A 17,756-nucleotide genomic window follows, 5' to 3' on the forward strand; every position below is an offset into this window, starting at 1 on the left:
TGCCAAAGACTTTCACGTCCTATAGCCTAGATGCTAGCTTGTAACAGTGCTTGCCCAAGCTGAGAGTGTGTCCTCCTTTGCATGCCCTTCAGAAAAGCTCTGCACAGGTACCTGAGAACAATCCAATAAGGGCAGAACGCAAACTAAATTCCATCTTTCATAAGGGCATTCCTGGCATAGCAACTCTCAGATACCCCTGACAGAATTTGCGAAACAATCTACTAAATAAACATAAGGACTTTGAATAAAATCTTTTAAAAAGCAGCTCAGTTCCAGTCAGGTTCCCACCACCCCCCACCAATTTAATCCATAATAGCTTCTGGGAGCTAAGGAAGCAACCTGTGAAAATGTCACTTGCCTTTTCCGTGTGTTTGCTGATTTGCTTGTTTTGTTTAATCAGTGTTATTTCTAAATAATGCTAAATTATTCACATGAGATTGTCATAAATCATTTTTCTACAAGAAAAAGATTAAACCTATCTAAGTTATAGGGAATGCATATATCTTAACACTTCATAGATGACAAAAAATTAGTTAAATTGTGAGGTCTACAATATAGTTCATCTGTACTAGACACTATTGACTATCACTTTGGCAAACTGAATGTCAATTTACAGTCAATTAACTCTAGATTATCTATGGCAATAGAGAGAAGTAGGAATTCAGCTAATTTTAAGCAGGAATTTATCCAAAATTACATTCTGGGAGGGAAAAGACCAGTGCAGAATGCATAAAAAAGGAAATCCACAGAGAAAGTCAACCTTCCTATTGATTAGCCAAAGCAGATCATCTAGACCCTGCATAATGTTGGGCTGATTGTACTACATAGCACTTTACCCAAAGCAAAGGAATTATATTGAAATACCCTAATTTAAGAATAATGAAAACTTAATCAACCGTCCATAATATTAATGAAGAAGACCTTTACTTTCCAAAGGGCATTCTTACATATCACCTCTTCAGTGTTTAGGCCTTGGAAACGTAAACATCCATTCTTTTTACATAACTTTTTCTTGTGAATTAGGTCAAAATGCATGGCCCCGTGTGGCAGAGATAAAACTGAGACAAACACACCAAGCCAAATGATATGGAGATCAACATTTTTAGAATGAAGGATGGAAAATGTCCAATATTATACCACCACATCGTGCAGGGAAACAAAGAAACAACGGCACACAAGCAACAAACAGGCAAAAGAAAATATTGGCGCCGTCAGCACATGGCATTCCCGTCAAAGCAGGAGAACTCTATAGACCAGCTATGCGGACTTCTCCTTAGGATTCATTTAGAAAAGCTACAGTCTACCTATCTACAAGCCTGACACAAACACATTTTGTAAAGGGGTAGAACTGAAAACTCCAAACACTTGCAGAAAATGAGAAGGTGCCTTCTACTTAAGGGACATACTGGTCTATAAAGTATTTAATGGCATGCATTTGAAACCGTGCCTTACCTGATCTGTTATGTTCCAGAAGCCGATTGTCTTTGCCCAGACACGTGTCACCCTGTTTGCTGTTGCAGGCCATGTTTAATTCTGTCTTGCAAAAACTAGGCGAGCTTGCCTGAGGAGCAGGAGGGATGTGCTTCTTTCTTTTCCTTGGAAGTTTCTGCTTCGCCATTGCCAAGGAGTAGTACATTCCAAAATTGTTGACAATGACAGGCACTGGCATGGCTATTGTCAGTACTCCAGCCAGAGCACACAGGGCTCCCACCAGCATCCCCGACCATGTTTGGGGGTACATATCTCCATAGCCCAAGGTGGTCATGGTCACTACAGCCCACCAGAACCCAATGGGGATGTTTTTGAACTGCGTGTGCTCACTAGCTGAAGGGTCGTTGGGCTGGGCACCCACTCTCTCCGCATAGTAGATCATAGTAGCAAATATCAAAACTCCTAGAGCCAGGAAGATTATGAGCAGCAAAAATTCATTTGTACTCGCTCGAAGAGTATGTCCAAGCACCCTCAAACCTACAAAATGGCGGGTGAGCTTGAAGATCCTCAGGATCCTCACAAATCTGACCACTCTGAGGAAGCCAAGTACATCTTTAGCAGCTTTAGATGAGAGCCCACTGAGGCCCACCTCTAAGTAGAAGGGTAGGATGGCCACAAAGTCAATGATATTCAAGAGGTTCTTGACGAATTCAAGTTTATTGGGGGAGAAAACAATACGGACTAAAAATTCAAAAGTAAACCATACCACACATACTCCTTCTACATACGTCAAGGCAGGATCTGTTTCAATTTCATACTGTGGAACCACGCTGGTGCCATTGGTGACTGATTCTGTCTTGTTCTTAACAATATTGAAAGCTTCATGTGTCTCCAGGCAAAAGGTTGTGATTGAAACCAGGATGAAGAATAAAGAAGCAAAAGCAATAAACTGTAGAGAAAAAAAAAAAAAAAGAAATAAAAGGAGAAACATAGAATGATCTGAACCATAATATACTTCAACCCAAGTCTAAGAACACTCCCTGTAGATGAAGAAGTATAAACGCATATTTGGAGATTTCACTTGGGATGTTACTCAACTATAAGAACTTAGACATGTAGGTAACATCCATTAGAGTTGCACAGGAAGGATGTTTCAAGTTCTTCTTTCAGCTTATATAGATTAAAAGTTTTGATTTACGTTGGAAAACAATTTGACTCTTTCGGGTAAGAAAAAGAGTGAAAAATAAAATCCTTGCAAAAGAATGTTAAAGGGCAGCAGGCTGAAAAAAAATAATAAATGTAGACAATGGCTCCAGATATTGGTTATGATCCTAGAAATCTTCGTGTATTAGATCCAGATTGACAACCATAAATATAAGATGCAGTCTACACTGATGGAAATTTGGAAGTCACCCATATTTAACTGCAGGCTTCTTAAATGTTCAGATTATCATGAGGTGTGAACATGCAAACACTATCTGAGCTGTGCTACCATTTATATCAACTAAAGGTGAAGGCTTGTCCACAAAGAGCAAACCTAGGGAAGAAGAGTTGGCATTGAGACTGAAGGGAGAGAAAGAATTAAGGAACAAATTAAAGGCATTCTTCCTCTCCTGAAAAAGAACTTCAAATGTTAGAATAATATGTTAAAAAGTTATAAAGTATATGTTATAAAGGATTTTTAAAATTCAACATTTCTTTTTTTATATCTTTTTTTTAATTTTAATTTTTAATTTTATTTTTTAAATTCAACATTTCTTTGGCCAATAATATATGACTATACACACACCTACTAATACAGAATAATAATAAAAGCTCCCACTTATATAGTTCTTACTAGTACCAAACACTCTTCAAAGCAATTCACATAATTAACTCATATCAATGCTCATAACCACACTACACTGTCACTTTTATGGTCACAGAGTTGGTAACTTTTCCAAAGTCATAAGATTAACCTGATAAGTTTTGCCCCAGATTCTGTTCCCATAACTACCAAACTCTCAGATGTAGAATACAAACACGTGGAAACCTTTGTTTATTTTAGGGTCACATTCTTCTTAACATGAAAGACCTGAAAATCTGAGACCCGGTGTCGTGTGATGCCCGTGACACTGCTGCCAGCTGTCAGCATTGGAGGCTGTCAGAAAAGCTGGCAGGGCCCTGGTGCTCTCGGAGTGCGCTCAGATTGGGCATGCTCACTGAGCATTAAGAGACTACCAAGAGTCCTTGAATACCTAAGCAAATGAATTATGAACGAGGAAGAGGTCATCAGTCAAATAGAGGGAGGTTCTTTTAGAAATAGTACGACATATCCCAAACCCAAAGCTCTTCCCTAATGCCTGCTTCTCAACTAAACATTGAAAAGATCTAAGTTTCAAGAAGAGATTGAAATCATCTCCCTTCTTCCCTGGTTGAGTTTCAATGTAAGAGATATACAGATCTTGCCAAATCCATGAGATACACAAAAAGACTGAAAAAAATCTTAGGACTGAGATTATCTGCCTTAAAGAAACTTCTCCAGAGGCAGGGGAAAGATAGGGGTAAAGGATTAAGAGGTACAAACTATTATGGATAAAATAAGTAAGTTATAAAGATATATAGTACAACTTAGGGAATACTATCCAATAGTTTTAATAACTATAAATTGAATACAACTTTTTAAAAGTTGTAAATCACTATGCTGTACACCTGAAACATATAATATTGTACATCAACTATAACCTCAACTAAAAAGGAAAAGAAAATGAAAGTGAAAGTGAAGTCATGTCCGACTCTTTGAGACCCCATGGACTGTAGCCTACTAGGCTCCACCAGCCATGGGATTTTTCCAGGCAAGAATACTGGAGCAGGTTGCCATTTCCTTCTCCAGAAAAGGAAAGAACCACCCCAAATTATGGACTAGTTTCTCTGCAGTGTGCTAGTAAAGTACATTGTTCATATTAATATTATAAGTCATGTAAATCAAGGCTTTGCCTTATTTTTCCATTCCTGTCTTCCAACTTCCCTTGGTTTTGATGTTACAATTTGACTATGATCTTTTCCAGATATATTGTGAGATGATGGCATTTTTTTTTCACTTAGCTTTTCCTTCATACAAATAAATATACTCTTCTTTTTAAGTCAACTACTTGTTCTAACACTCAATATCACTAGGACCTCACAGAGTCTTTAAAATATTACATCTTTTGGAGAAAGAATCAATTATCTTTGTTCTGTGCATCACTTCTTTATCTAATCACAATTTATCTATGGATCTGAGAGTCATGCTTGTTTCTGACTCTCCCCACACTCTTCCTTTGTCACTAGGGCCTCGGCAGTGTGACATACTGAGTTCTCCACAGCCACTCCCCACACATCCCACCATGGCATCCAGAATTTTAGGCTAAGCATCTAAGGTTTTAGTGGGCAGATTCTATCCATGAGACGTTAGCAAGTACGAAGCGATTAAAGTAAACTGCACTTTTATCTTTGATTCCAGTGTTTCTGAGTCAGCATTTTTTCTGCCTAAAATAAGTTTTCAGTCTCAAATGCTGTCCACCTATACTCTGTAGTGAATAGAGTGGGACCTTCAACGTTGCTCATTCAAAATTAGTCCTGACTTACCACCTCTCATACAACAAAGACAGTTTTCAACTATACTTTTATGCTCATCAATATAAAGTGCTAAAATCGTTTCCAGTCAGATATTTTCCTACACTTCATTCATTAATTCAACAAGTATGTTGAGTGCCTCTGTACGCCAGGTCACAGGGATAGGGCCTTACTTTAACAGTAGTAAACAAAACACAGTCCCATCCTTTGAGGAACTCACAATCCACTAGGTATACAGACATTAAATATTTAACTACACAAAACTACACAATTGCAATTATAATGAATTCAATGAAAGGAAAAAATGACCTAAAACTTTATTTAGACTGAGAGATTATAGAAACCTCTGAGAAAATATCAATAGATTGGACTTTGAATAATAAGTGGAGGTCAACCTGATAGAAAGGAGAGATGTGTATCACACAAGAGAGAACTTTTAACAAAAATGTCTGGAATTTCTTAAGTGATGCTTGAAGGGAACACCAAAGGAAGAGTAGAATAGACTTTCCAAGTCTGCCTCTTTTGCACAAATTGTGATGAATAAATCCCAAATTAGCACAGAGATCCTCACTTTTCAAAGGTTTTAAATCAACCAAAAATATTACCTGTATTTGAATTTAAAATGAGACTGTAAGGTGACTTTTGAGGTTTGAGTGCTGGTAGAGTCCTTTTGGACTTTCTATAATGGGAGACCTATTGAATTAACTTGTCTTAAATTATTGCACCAGCCCCATTGACTGGAATAAAGTGAAAATAAAAGATATATATATTAATATGGCTTCTAATTTAAAGCACTATGAAAATACTTGAAATCATTATTACCTCAGTAAGAATTACTGGATCTTACTGTTTATGTTCATTAAACAAGTTGTTACCAGGAAAAGGTCAAAAAAGTCTTAAGATACCACACTAGGTGGCTGGGATTTAGCTAACATGAATCTTTTTGTACTAGGACTTTATTTAAATACCCCACTCATATTTCCAAAAATGTGCTCACACTCATTATAACACACCTGGGCAGCTTACATAAATGTGAATTTCTTAGTCCTACATCAGATGTCAGATTCCATTGTTTGGGGAGATGGAATTTGCATTCTATAGGCTTTCTAGGTGATTGCTATGCATAGTATAGTTTGAAACCTCTGTTTCCGTGTTTTTTCAACAGACTGATAATACAAGATTGATAACTGATTACTAAATGAATTGGAGTAGTTTTTAAATTCTAAGCATTTGTAGACTCTTAAAAAGGTCTTCCTAAACCTTAATGAGAGTAGCTAACTACCTCCTATGTAATGGGATGTTTATGGCCCATGTGTGTTTATGTGTGTTTATGTTAAGACATAATTCTGGCTTCTACACAAATAACTGAGTAAGCAAAGCAACTGAACAGTTTCTAAATATACATAATTCTAAGACATAAAACTTCAGAAACCAAAAGTTGTCTGGTTTTATGTCATTTGGATCTTTCATTTATCAAAAATTTTATTAGAATTATTTAAAGAACCACATGATGATTTTTGCATTTGTATTATTCTGCATTGTAGTCTTTATAACTCAATATGTCTTTAGCTTTTAAGGACTTTGTATATCTGCTGGTGTGATAATATTATAACAGGAAAATACAGAGAGTATGAAAAATAGAAATAAACTTCGATATGCTTGGAAATATACAAGATTCATCTTCCAAGTAGATGATTATTTTGTTTAAAAAACAGCTAGATAGGTCATTAATAAAGGCCAAAGACACTTGGTATGGTCAAAATTAAGAAAGCTGTAACCGAAAGCCAAAGTTTACTTCATTATTACATGGTAGGGAACTGGAAGTTGGCTTCTGTCAGCCTGCAAAAGAGGATGCTGGAAGAAAGTTGAATTCTAATGAGAAGGAAATGGAAAAGGTCTCGAAAGACAAGGAGGAAAAGTCCAAAATGCGAGGACAAACAATTAGAGATCCCCCCACAGATATCAGTCAGTAAAGAATCTGCCTGCAATGCAGGAGACCCAGGTTCGATTCCTCGGTTGGGAAGATCCCCTGGAGAAGGAAATGGCAACCCACTCAAGTATTCTTGCCTGGAAAATCCCATGGACAGAGGAGCCTGGCGGGCTGCACCCTATGGGGTCACAAGAGTCAGACGTCTTAGAGACTATATCACCACCACCACCACAGATATAGCAAAAGAACCTTAGGAGACTAACGGAGAACATTAAATTCTAAGACGATGCTTGCTTTCTTACGCCTCAGTAAAAGGTGGTTTTACAAAACAGCGTGGTGTTGAATGTGCTCTGAGTAATGAAGTTCTTGGACCATGGGAGGATGACAGGAGGGGAGCAGGCAGCCAAGGAGGAAACATACATAGTCAGATTCAAAAACATAAGAGAGCAGCAAATAATAGTAAAAGGGAATCAGGAGAAATTGAGCCCCCAGTAAAGTCCTTGGAGATACTGGGAGACAGAGCTTCCCACGGAGTGAAGAACAGGATCTCAGTTTACTAGGAATTTAGTTTGAGCATCAAATGAAAGGGTAGCTCCAGAAATCTTGAAGATCTAGGATTATCCAGAGGCTACACCTGGATTTCTTTAACAAAGGATTTGAACACTTTATTTGAACTTAAATCTAAGAGTCTCAGAGATAGAAAATGTCTTCCTTTGTTCCTACCTCACAGATTGCATCGAAATGAGTAAATGTGAGGTTAGACTGAATAATATTAAGAAAAAGAAATGCAAAGGGAAAGAAATAGGGGGAAAGAAGACTTTAATTATTTATTTATTTATTTATTTTTCTCTTCAATGAACTGGTAACTGTTTAAGGACTTGAATATTGTCATATTCATTTCTATATCCCCTGATTCTGTCACAGTAGTTAATATTTAGTATGACTGGATGGATGAATAGAAGGGTGGAAGAATTAATTCAAAATGTATAAAATGAACAAAATAATAATCACATTTTGATGGTGATAAAAATGAGATAAAAATGGTGAAAAGGAGAAATCACATTTTGATGGTGATAAAAATGAGATAAAAATGGTGAAAAGGAGAAATGAAAAAATAAAGCATGCACACTGAAGCAAAAATTCAAATTTATAGCAGAAACAAATTAAATTGGTTCCTAGGTCCAAATGTTGCCAATAATAGCTTCCATTCATTCAGCTAATAAAGCTTGTGTCTTACCTGGGATTTGAGGAAGAAAACTATACTGCCATCTTTCTCTTCCTTTTCCCCTGTGATAAGACTACAAACTCCTACAAGCATTAAATAAAAATAAGAAGAGGCATGTTAAATACTAATTAAAAATTTTAAAAGTTTTCCAGAGAAGATGCTGCATGTTGCCTGACTTTAAAGGACTGCTACATCACCTAAGGCAGTTTCAGGATGGGAATATCCTGCTAAAATATTGGTTTGTGGTTCCAAGAAGCAGTTACTTTTTCTCCATAAGCTCAGTGTCCATGCTTAGCAACACAGAGTGCCCAACACTCTCTAATTTTTTTTTTTCTTGATTAGCATCTATGGAGAAGTCCTCAGAGCCCAGGTTGTACATGGAATGTATTACATCTAAAAGCCTCAAAGCAAACATTCAAGTAAGATTCTCCAGGTATACATAATAGGCTGAAAGAAAGGTGAGGGAAAATGTCATATAGTTTTATGTTTCATCATTTTCTTTTTCATGTATGTATTAAAATACATATAGCTGAACTCAACAGCTAACTAACATTATCCACCATCATACACAAAAATAAACTCAAAATGATTAAGGACCTAAATGTAAGGCTGAAAAACTTCTAGATGAAAACATAGGCAGAACACTCTTTGACATGCTGCTGCTGCTGCTGCTGCTGCTGCTGCTGCTGCTGCTGCTAAGTCGCTTCAGTTGGGACCGACTCTGTGCGACCCCAGAGACGGCAGTCCAAGAGGCTCCCCCGTCCCTGGGATTCTCCAAACAAGAACACTGGAGTGGGTTGCCATTGCCTTCTCTGCTTTGACATAAATCACAGCAATATTTTTTTTTGGATCCATATCCTAAAGTAAAGGAAATAAAAGCAAAAATAAATAAACAAATGTGAACTAATTAAACTTAACAGCTTTGCATAGCACAGGAAACCATCAACAAAAGAAAAAGACAGCTTAACGAATGGGAAAAATATTTGCAAAAGATATGACTGATAAATGACTAATACCCAACATAAATAAGCAGTTCCTACAACTCAACCTCAAAAAAACCAACAATTCACCTAAAGATGGGCAAGAAAACCTGAGTAGACATTCAGCTAAAGAGGAAATGCAGATGGGTAATAGGCACATAAAAAAATATTCAGCATCACTACTCATCAGGGAAATGCAAATCAAAACCGTGATGAAATATCACCTTACACGTGTTAGGATGGCTACTATCCAGAAGAACACAAGTAACAAGTGTTGGCAAGGAAGGAGAAAAGGGAACACATGTGCATTTTTGGTAGGAATGCAAATTGATACAACTACAGTGGAAAACAGTATAGAAGTTTCTCAAAAAAATAAAAATTCCACTCCTGAGAATATACCACCTCCAAAAAACCAAAACATTAAATCAAAAAGATAAATTTACTTCAATGTTCATAGCAATATTATTTACAGTTGTCAAGATATGGAAGCAACCTACATGTCCTTCAGCAATTGAATGGATAAAGAAGATGGGTGTATGTATATATACATGTACATATATACATACATACAATGGAATATACTCAGCTATAGAAAAGAATGAAATATTGCCATTTGCAACACCATGGATGGACTTACATGGCATTATGCTAAGTGCAATCAGTAAAACAGAGAAAGACAAATACTGTGTGATATCACTTATATGTGCAACCTGAAAAATACAACCAACTAGTGAACAGAACAAAAAAGAAGCAAGCTCACAGATATAGCAAACAAGCTAGTGGTTACCAGTGGGGAAAAGGAAGCAGGGATGGGGAATATACAGGGGTAGAGATTAACAGGTACAAACTATTAGGTATAAAATAATCTACAAGGATATGTTGTATAAAATGGGAAATATAGCCAATATTTTATAATAACTATAAATGGATGTAAACTTTAAAATTGTGAATCACTATATTGTATACCTGTGACCTATATAATATTGTATAGCAACTATCAGATCAGATCAGATCAGTCGCTCAGTCATGTCCGACTCTTTGCGACCCCATGAATCGCAGCACGCCAGGCCTCCCTGTCCATCACCAACTCCCAGAGTTCACTCAGACTCACGTCCATTGAGTCAATGATGCCATCCAGCCATCTCATCCTCTGTTGTCCCCTTCTCCTCCTGCCCCCAACCCCTCCCAGCATCAGAGTCTTTTCCAATGAGTCAACTCTTCACATGAGGTGGCCAAAGTACTGGAGTTTCAGCTTTAGCATCATTCCTTCCAAAGAAATCTCAGGGCTGATTTCCTTCAGAATGCACTGGTTGGATCTCCTTGTAGTCCAAGGGACTCTCAAGAGTCTTCCCCAACACCACAGTTCAAAAGCATCAATTCTTCAGCACTCAGCCTTCTTCACAGTCCAACTCTCACATCCATACATAACCACTGGAAAAACCATAGCCTTGACTAGACAGACCTTTGTTGGCAAAGTAATGTCTCTGCTTTTGAATATGCTGTCTAGGTTGGTCATAACTTTTCTTCCAAGGAGTAAGCGTCTTTTAATTTCATGGCTGCAGTCACCATCTGCAGTGATTTTGGAGCCCCCCAAAATAAAGTCTGACACTGTTTCCACTGTTTCCCCATCTATTTCCCATGAAATGATGGGACCAGATGCCATGATATTTGTTTTCTGAATGTTGAGCTTTAAGCCAACTTTTTCACTCTCCTCTTTCACCTTCATCAAGAGGCTTCTTAGTTCCTCTTTACTTTCTGCCATAAGGGTGGTGTCATCTGCATATCTGAGGTTATTGATATTTCTCCCAGCAATCTTGATTCCAGCTTGTGCTTCTTCCAGCCCAGCATTTCTCATGATGTACTCTGCACAGAAGTTAAGTAAGCAGGGTGACAATATACAGCCTTGACGTACTCCTTTTCCTATTTGGGACCAATCTTAGGAGGGCAGAAACCAAAAGGAAGAAAGAATTCAACCTTCTTTAAGGAAAGAACTCAACTTTCCTTGAAACCTGGGAAAAGGAGACCTCAAACACAATAACTTAAAAAATAAATGAAAAGGCAGAGAAATACTGCACAAATAAAGGAACAACCTAGAAAAACATAAGTCCAAATAAATGAAGAGAAAATAGGCAAACTACCTGAAAAAGAATTAGAATAATGATAGTAAAGGTTATCAAAAACCTTGAAAACAAAGTGGAGAAAATGCAAGAATCAATTAACAAAGACCTGGAAGAATTAGAGAAAAAACATACAGAGACAAACAACACAATTAGTGAAAGTAAAACTACTCTAGAAGGAATCAGTAGCAGAATATCTGAAGCAGAAGAATGAATCATCAGGCTGGAAGATAAAATGGTGTAAATAACTTCTGAAAAACAGAATAAAGTAAAAAGAATGAAAAAAGCTGAGGACAGTATCAGAGACCTCCGGGACCATATCAAACCCACCAACATTTGAATTATAGGAGTCCCAGAAGAAGAAGAGAAAAAAAAAAAGGGTATGAGAAAACTTTAGAAGAGATTATAGTTGAAAATTTCCCCAACATGGAAAAGAGAATAATCAATCAAGTCCAAGAGGTACAAAGAGTCCCATACAGAATAAATCCAAGGAGAAACACACCAAGACACATACTAATCAAACTAACAAAGACTAAACACAAAGAAAGAATATTAAAAGCAGCAAGAGAAAAGCAACAAGTAACATACAAGGTAAACCCCATATGCTTAACAGCTGATCTTTCAGCAGAAAGTCTGCAGGCCAGAAAGGAATGGTAGGATATATTTAAAGTACTGAAAGGGAAAAATCTACAACCAAGATTATTGTACAGCAGGGATCTCATTCAGAATTGACGAAGAAAAAAGCTTTTCAGACAAGCAAAAATTTAGAGAATTCAGTACCACCAAACACATATAGACTGAAAGTGAGAGGATGGAAAAATATATTCCATGCAAATGGGAAGCAAAAGAAAGCTGGAGTAGCAATCCTCATATCAAACAAAATAGACCATAAAATAAAGAAGATTATAAGAGATAAGGAAGGACACTATATAATGATCAAGGGATCAATCCAAGAGGAAGACATTAAAACTGTAAATATCTATGCACCCAACACAGAAGGACCTCAATACATAAGACAAACATTAACAGACATAAAGGGAGAAATTGACAGTAACACAATAATAGTAGGAGACTTCAACACCCCACTCACACCAAGGGACAGATCCTCAAAACAGAAAATTAATAAGGAAAAACAAGTCTGAAATGATACATTAGATGAGATGGATCTCACAGATGTCTTCAGGACATTCCATCCAAATGCAGAAGAATACACCTTCTTCTCAAGCACACATGGAACATTCTCCAGGATAGACCACATCTTGGGTCACAAATCAAACCTCAGTAAATTTAAGAAATTGAAATTGTATCAAGCATCTTCTCTGACCACAATGCTATGAGACTAGATATAAATTACAAGAAAAAAAGTGTAAGAAACACAGACACATGGAGATTAAACTATATGTTTCTAAATAACCAACAGGTTACTGAAGAAATCAAAAGGGAAATCAAAAAATTTCTAGAAACAAACAACAATGAAAACATGACAACTAGAAACCTAAGGGATGCAGCAAAAGCAGTTTTCTAAGAGGGAAGTTTATAGCCACACAATCCTACCTCAAGAAACAAGAAAAACATTGAATAGACAACCTAACTTTACACTAAAACAACTGGAAAAAAGAACAAAAAAAAAAAAACCCAAATTAGTAGTAAGAAAGAAATCATAAAGATCCAAGCAGAAATAAATGAAAAAGAAATGAAAGAAACAATAGTAAAGACTAATAAAACTAAAAGCTTGTTCTTTGAGAAGATACACAAAATTGACAAACCTTTAGCCAGACTCATCAAAAAAGAGAGAAGAATCAAATCAACAAAATTAGAAGGTTACAACAGACAATGCAGAAATAGAAAGGATTAGAAGAGACTATTATGAACAACTATATGGTAATAAAATAGATAACCTGGAAGAAATGGACAGATTCTCAGAAAAGTTCAATCTTCCAAGACTGAACCAGGAAAAAACAGAAATTATGAACAACCCAATTACAAGCACTGAAATTGAAGCTGTGATTTGGGGAACACATGTATACCTGTGGCGGATTCATTTTGATATTTGGCAAAACTAATACAATTATGTAAAGTTTAAAAATAAAATTAAAAAAAAATAAATAAATAAAATAAAATAAAAAATAAAAATCTCCCCAAAAGCAAAACCCCGGGACCAGATGGCTTCACAGGAGAATTCCATCAAACATTTAGAGAAGACCTAATTCCTATCCCTCTAAAACTCTTTCAAAAAATTGCAGAGGAAGGAATACTTCCAAATTCATTCTACGAGGCCACCATGACCCTGATACCAAAACCAGACAAAGACAACACAAAAAAGGACAACTACAGGCCAATACCATGGATGAACATAGATGCAAAAATCCTCAACAAAATTTTAGCAAACATAATTCAGCAACGCATCTAAAAGCTCATATACCATGATCAAGTTCAGTTTATTCCATGGATGCAAGGATTCTTATATATATGCAAATCAATCCATATGATACTATATTAACAAATTGAAAGGTAAAAACCATATTATTATCTCAATAGATGCAGAAAAAGCCTTTGACAAAATACAGCACCCATTTATGATTAAAACTCTCCATAAAATGGACACAGAAGGAACCTACCTCAACATAGTGAAAGCCACATATGATAAGCCTGCAGCAAACATTATTCTCAATGGTGAAAAACTGAAAGCATTCCCCCTAAGATCAGGAGCAAGACAAGGGTGACCACTTTCACCACTATTAGTCAACATAGTTCTGGAAGTCCTAGCTACAGCAATCAGAGAAAAAAAATAATAAAAGGAATCTAGATCAGAAAAGAAGCAGTAAAGCTCTCACTGTTTCCAGATGACACGATACTGTACATAGAAAACCCTAAAGATAGTATCAGAAAATTACTAGAGCTAATCAGTGAATTTAGCAAAGTTGCAGGATATAAAATCAATACACAGAAATCACTTGCATTTTCATGTACTAACAATGAAAAATCAGAAAGAGAAATAAGGAATCAATCCCATTCACCATTACAACAAAAAGAATTAAATATCTAGGAATAAACCTACTTTAGGAGACAAAAGAACTGTACACAGAAAATTATGACACTACTGAAAGAAATCAAAGATGATATAAACAGATGGAGAGGTATCCCATGTTCCTGGGTAGGAAGAATCAATATTGTGAAAATGACTATACTACCAAACACAATCTACAGATTTAATGGAATCCCTATCAAATTACCAATGGCATTTTTCACAGAACTAGAACAAAAAAATTTCACAATTCATATGGAAACACAGAAGACCCTGAATAGCCAAAGCAGTCTTGAGAAAGAAGAATGGAGCTGGAGGAATCAATCTTCCTGACTTGAGATTATACTACAAAGCTACAGTCATCAAGACAGTATGGTACTGGCATGAAAACAGAAATATAAACCACTGGAACAAGACAGAAAGCCCAGAGACAAATCCATGCACCTACAGGTATCTTATTTTTGACAAAAGAGGCAAGAATATACAATGGGGCAAAGACAGGCTTGTCAATAAATGATGCTGGGAAAACTGGACAGCTACATGTAAAAAAAATGAAATTAGAACACTTCCTTACACCATACACAAAGATAAACTCAAAATGGATTAAAGACCTAAATGTAAAACCAGAAACTATAAAACTCTTAGAAGAAAACACAGGCAGAACACATGATGACATAAATCAAAGCAAGATCCTCTATGACCCACCTCCTAGAGTAACGGAAATAAAAACAAAAGTAAACAAGTGGGACCTGATTAAACTTAAAAGCTTTTGCACAGCAAAGGAAGCTATAAGCAAGGTGAAAAGACAACCCTCAGAATGGGAGAAAATAATAGCAAATGAAACAACTTACAAAGGATTAATTTCCAAAATATACAAGCAGCTCATACAACTCAATGCCAGAAAAGCAAACAACCCAATCAAAAAGTGGGAGAAAGACCTAAACAGACATTTCTCCAAAGACATAAAGATGGCTAACAAACACATGAAGAGATGCTTAACACCGCTCATTATCAGAGAAATGCAAATCAAAACTACAATGAGATATCACCTCACACTGGGCAGAATGGCCCTCATCAAAAAGTCTACAAACAATAAATGCTGGAAAGGGTGTGAAGAAAAGGGAATGCTCTTGCACTGTTGGTAGGAATGTAAATTGATACAGCCACTATGGAAGACAGTATGGAAATTCCTTAAAAAACTAGGAATAAAACCGCCATATGAGCCAGCAATCCGACTCCTATGCATATATCCTGAGGAAACCAAAATTGAAAGAGACACATGCATCCCATTGTTCATCCCAGCACTATTTACAATAGCTAGAACATGGAATAAACCTAGATGTCCATCAACAGATAGATAAAGAAGTTGTGGTACATATACACAATGGAATATTACTCAGCCATAAAAAGGAACACATTTGAGTCAGTTCTAATGAGGTGGATGAACTTAGAACATATTATACAGAGTGAAGTGAGTCAGAAAGAGAAAGGTAAATACTGTATTCTAATGCATATACACGGAATCTTAAAAAATGGTTCTGAAGAATTTATTTACAGGGCAGCAATGGAGAAACAGACATAGAGAACAGACTTATGGACATGGGGAGAGGGGAGGAGAGGGTGAGATGTATGGAGAGAGTAACATGGAAACTTACATTACCATGTGTAAAATAGATAGCCAATGGGCATTTGCTGTATGGCTCAGGAAACTCAAACAGGGGCTCTGTCTCAACCTAGAAGGGTGGGATGGAGAGGGAGATGGGACGGAGGGTCAAAAGGGAGGGGAATATGTATACCTATGGCTATTCATGTTGAGGTTTGACAGAAAACAACAAAATTCTGTAAAGCAATTATCCTTCAATAAAAAATAAATTAATTAATAATAAATAAATAAAAATAAAAAGAAAGCTAGATAAATAAATAAACTTGAACTCAATAACTAATTCAAAAGCTCCAGGACTTAAAAATGTAATGAGAACCAGACTGATTAAATGACCTTCCTCCACCCTCGTCTAGCCCAGGATCACTGATGACCTTCCTCCACCCTCCCCTAGCCCAGGGTCACTGATAATACTGTAGCACTTTTCTATCAGTCTTGTTCCTGATGCTAATTCCTCATCAGCATTTTGAAGAACACTTTCACAAGTTCTTCAAAGAGAAGGACTTGATATCTATCCTTAAAGCTAAGGACCAGACGTAACCCATGGCAAGAAGTAGGTGCTCAGTTCTTATGAAATTAGTAAAGCAGCACATTTTAAAAATATCTGTTATGTAAAAATTATGTTGGCCACAACACAGAATCTGTCTTTAAAATTCACTTAAAAAAATAAAATTCACTTCATCTTATTAATTCACAGATACATGAACCTTCATTGCAAGTTTTAAAGGGAGAAAATAGTTGAAGAAAACTTAAACTCGCCTCTACGTTTTAACAACAGTCAATGAGATAATTTTATACTTGGACATAAACATTATAAGAAGCTTTTCTAAGGCATATTACCTAAAATATATGCTAAGGAATTTGTTTTTACAGTTCCACATGAGGTGCACCTATTTTTAGCTTGTATTTCAAGGGCATTATATATTTTCCAAATGGGAATGCTTCATTCCTATTATGCTCATTCTGCTTTACTCTCTTAAATAAATACATGAGAAGAGGAAGGTCTTCCAACGATAAAGTATCAGAATTTACAGTGCCTCTTGATCCAAAATTCCCACTTTCAGAAATTTACTCTGGTAAAATATGTATATAGAAATACAAGGATATATGTAGGGCATTCATTTAAGCATTGTTGTACAAAAAAGAAACAGAAAAAATATAAACATCCATGAGTCAATGGTATGGTCATGGTATGGTCATAAACTTGCATCACAAAAGAATGGTATAACAATATGATATAATGATATAACACAGAATGATCACTAATGAAACATACTAAACAACCACCTGGCTCCTAGTAATTACTATGTACCAGACTCTATGCTAAATGGCTGTGGCACAACAACGCAGAGTTCAACCCCATTCCTTTCTTTATGTATAACTGCTGCTACTGCTACTGCTAAGTCACTTCAGTTGTGTCCGACTCTGTGCGACCCCACAGACGGCAGCCCTCCAGGCTTCCCCGTCCCTGGGATTCTCCAGGCAAGAAGTCGCTCAGTCGTGTCTGACTCTTCACGACCCCATGGACTGCAGCCCACCAGGCTCCTCCATCCATGGGATTTTCCAGGCAAGAGTACTGGAGTATAACTAGTACGTACAAATAAATAGAAATGCTATATTCTTAGCAGTGGTTATGTTTGAGTGTAAGAGTGTGGCCTTGAGTGAGTGTGTTGCTAATGGAGAATCATAACTGATTTTATAAATGAAAGCCAAGTTTACATTTATCACAAAAATTTTAATTATGTTTTAAGTTTTAATTTTAAAACAAAACTCAAAGAAAATAATGACCAAAAG

General features: G+C 36.5%; 1 protein-coding gene across 8 annotated transcripts in view; it reads right to left on the bottom strand.

Annotated features, from left to right (window-relative positions):
* Nucleotides 1-17,756, bottom strand: part of KCNC2 (potassium voltage-gated channel subfamily C member 2) — a 282,147-nt gene that overhangs the window by 55,592 nt on the left and 208,799 nt on the right. For all 8 annotated transcript variants that reach the window (XM_070788831.1, XM_070788832.1, XM_070788833.1 and 5 more), the window contains exon 3: nucleotides 1,453-2,380. In XM_070788831.1, coding sequence (XP_070644932.1) covers nucleotides 1,453-2,380 — 928 coding nt within the window. The remainder of the gene's footprint in view (nucleotides 1-1,452; nucleotides 2,381-17,756) is intronic.

Source organism: Bos indicus, chromosome 5 (assembly GCF_029378745.1).
Source record: "Bos indicus isolate NIAB-ARS_2022 breed Sahiwal x Tharparkar chromosome 5, NIAB-ARS_B.indTharparkar_mat_pri_1.0, whole genome shotgun sequence".
NCBI lineage: Eukaryota > Metazoa > Chordata > Mammalia > Artiodactyla > Bovidae > Bos > Bos indicus.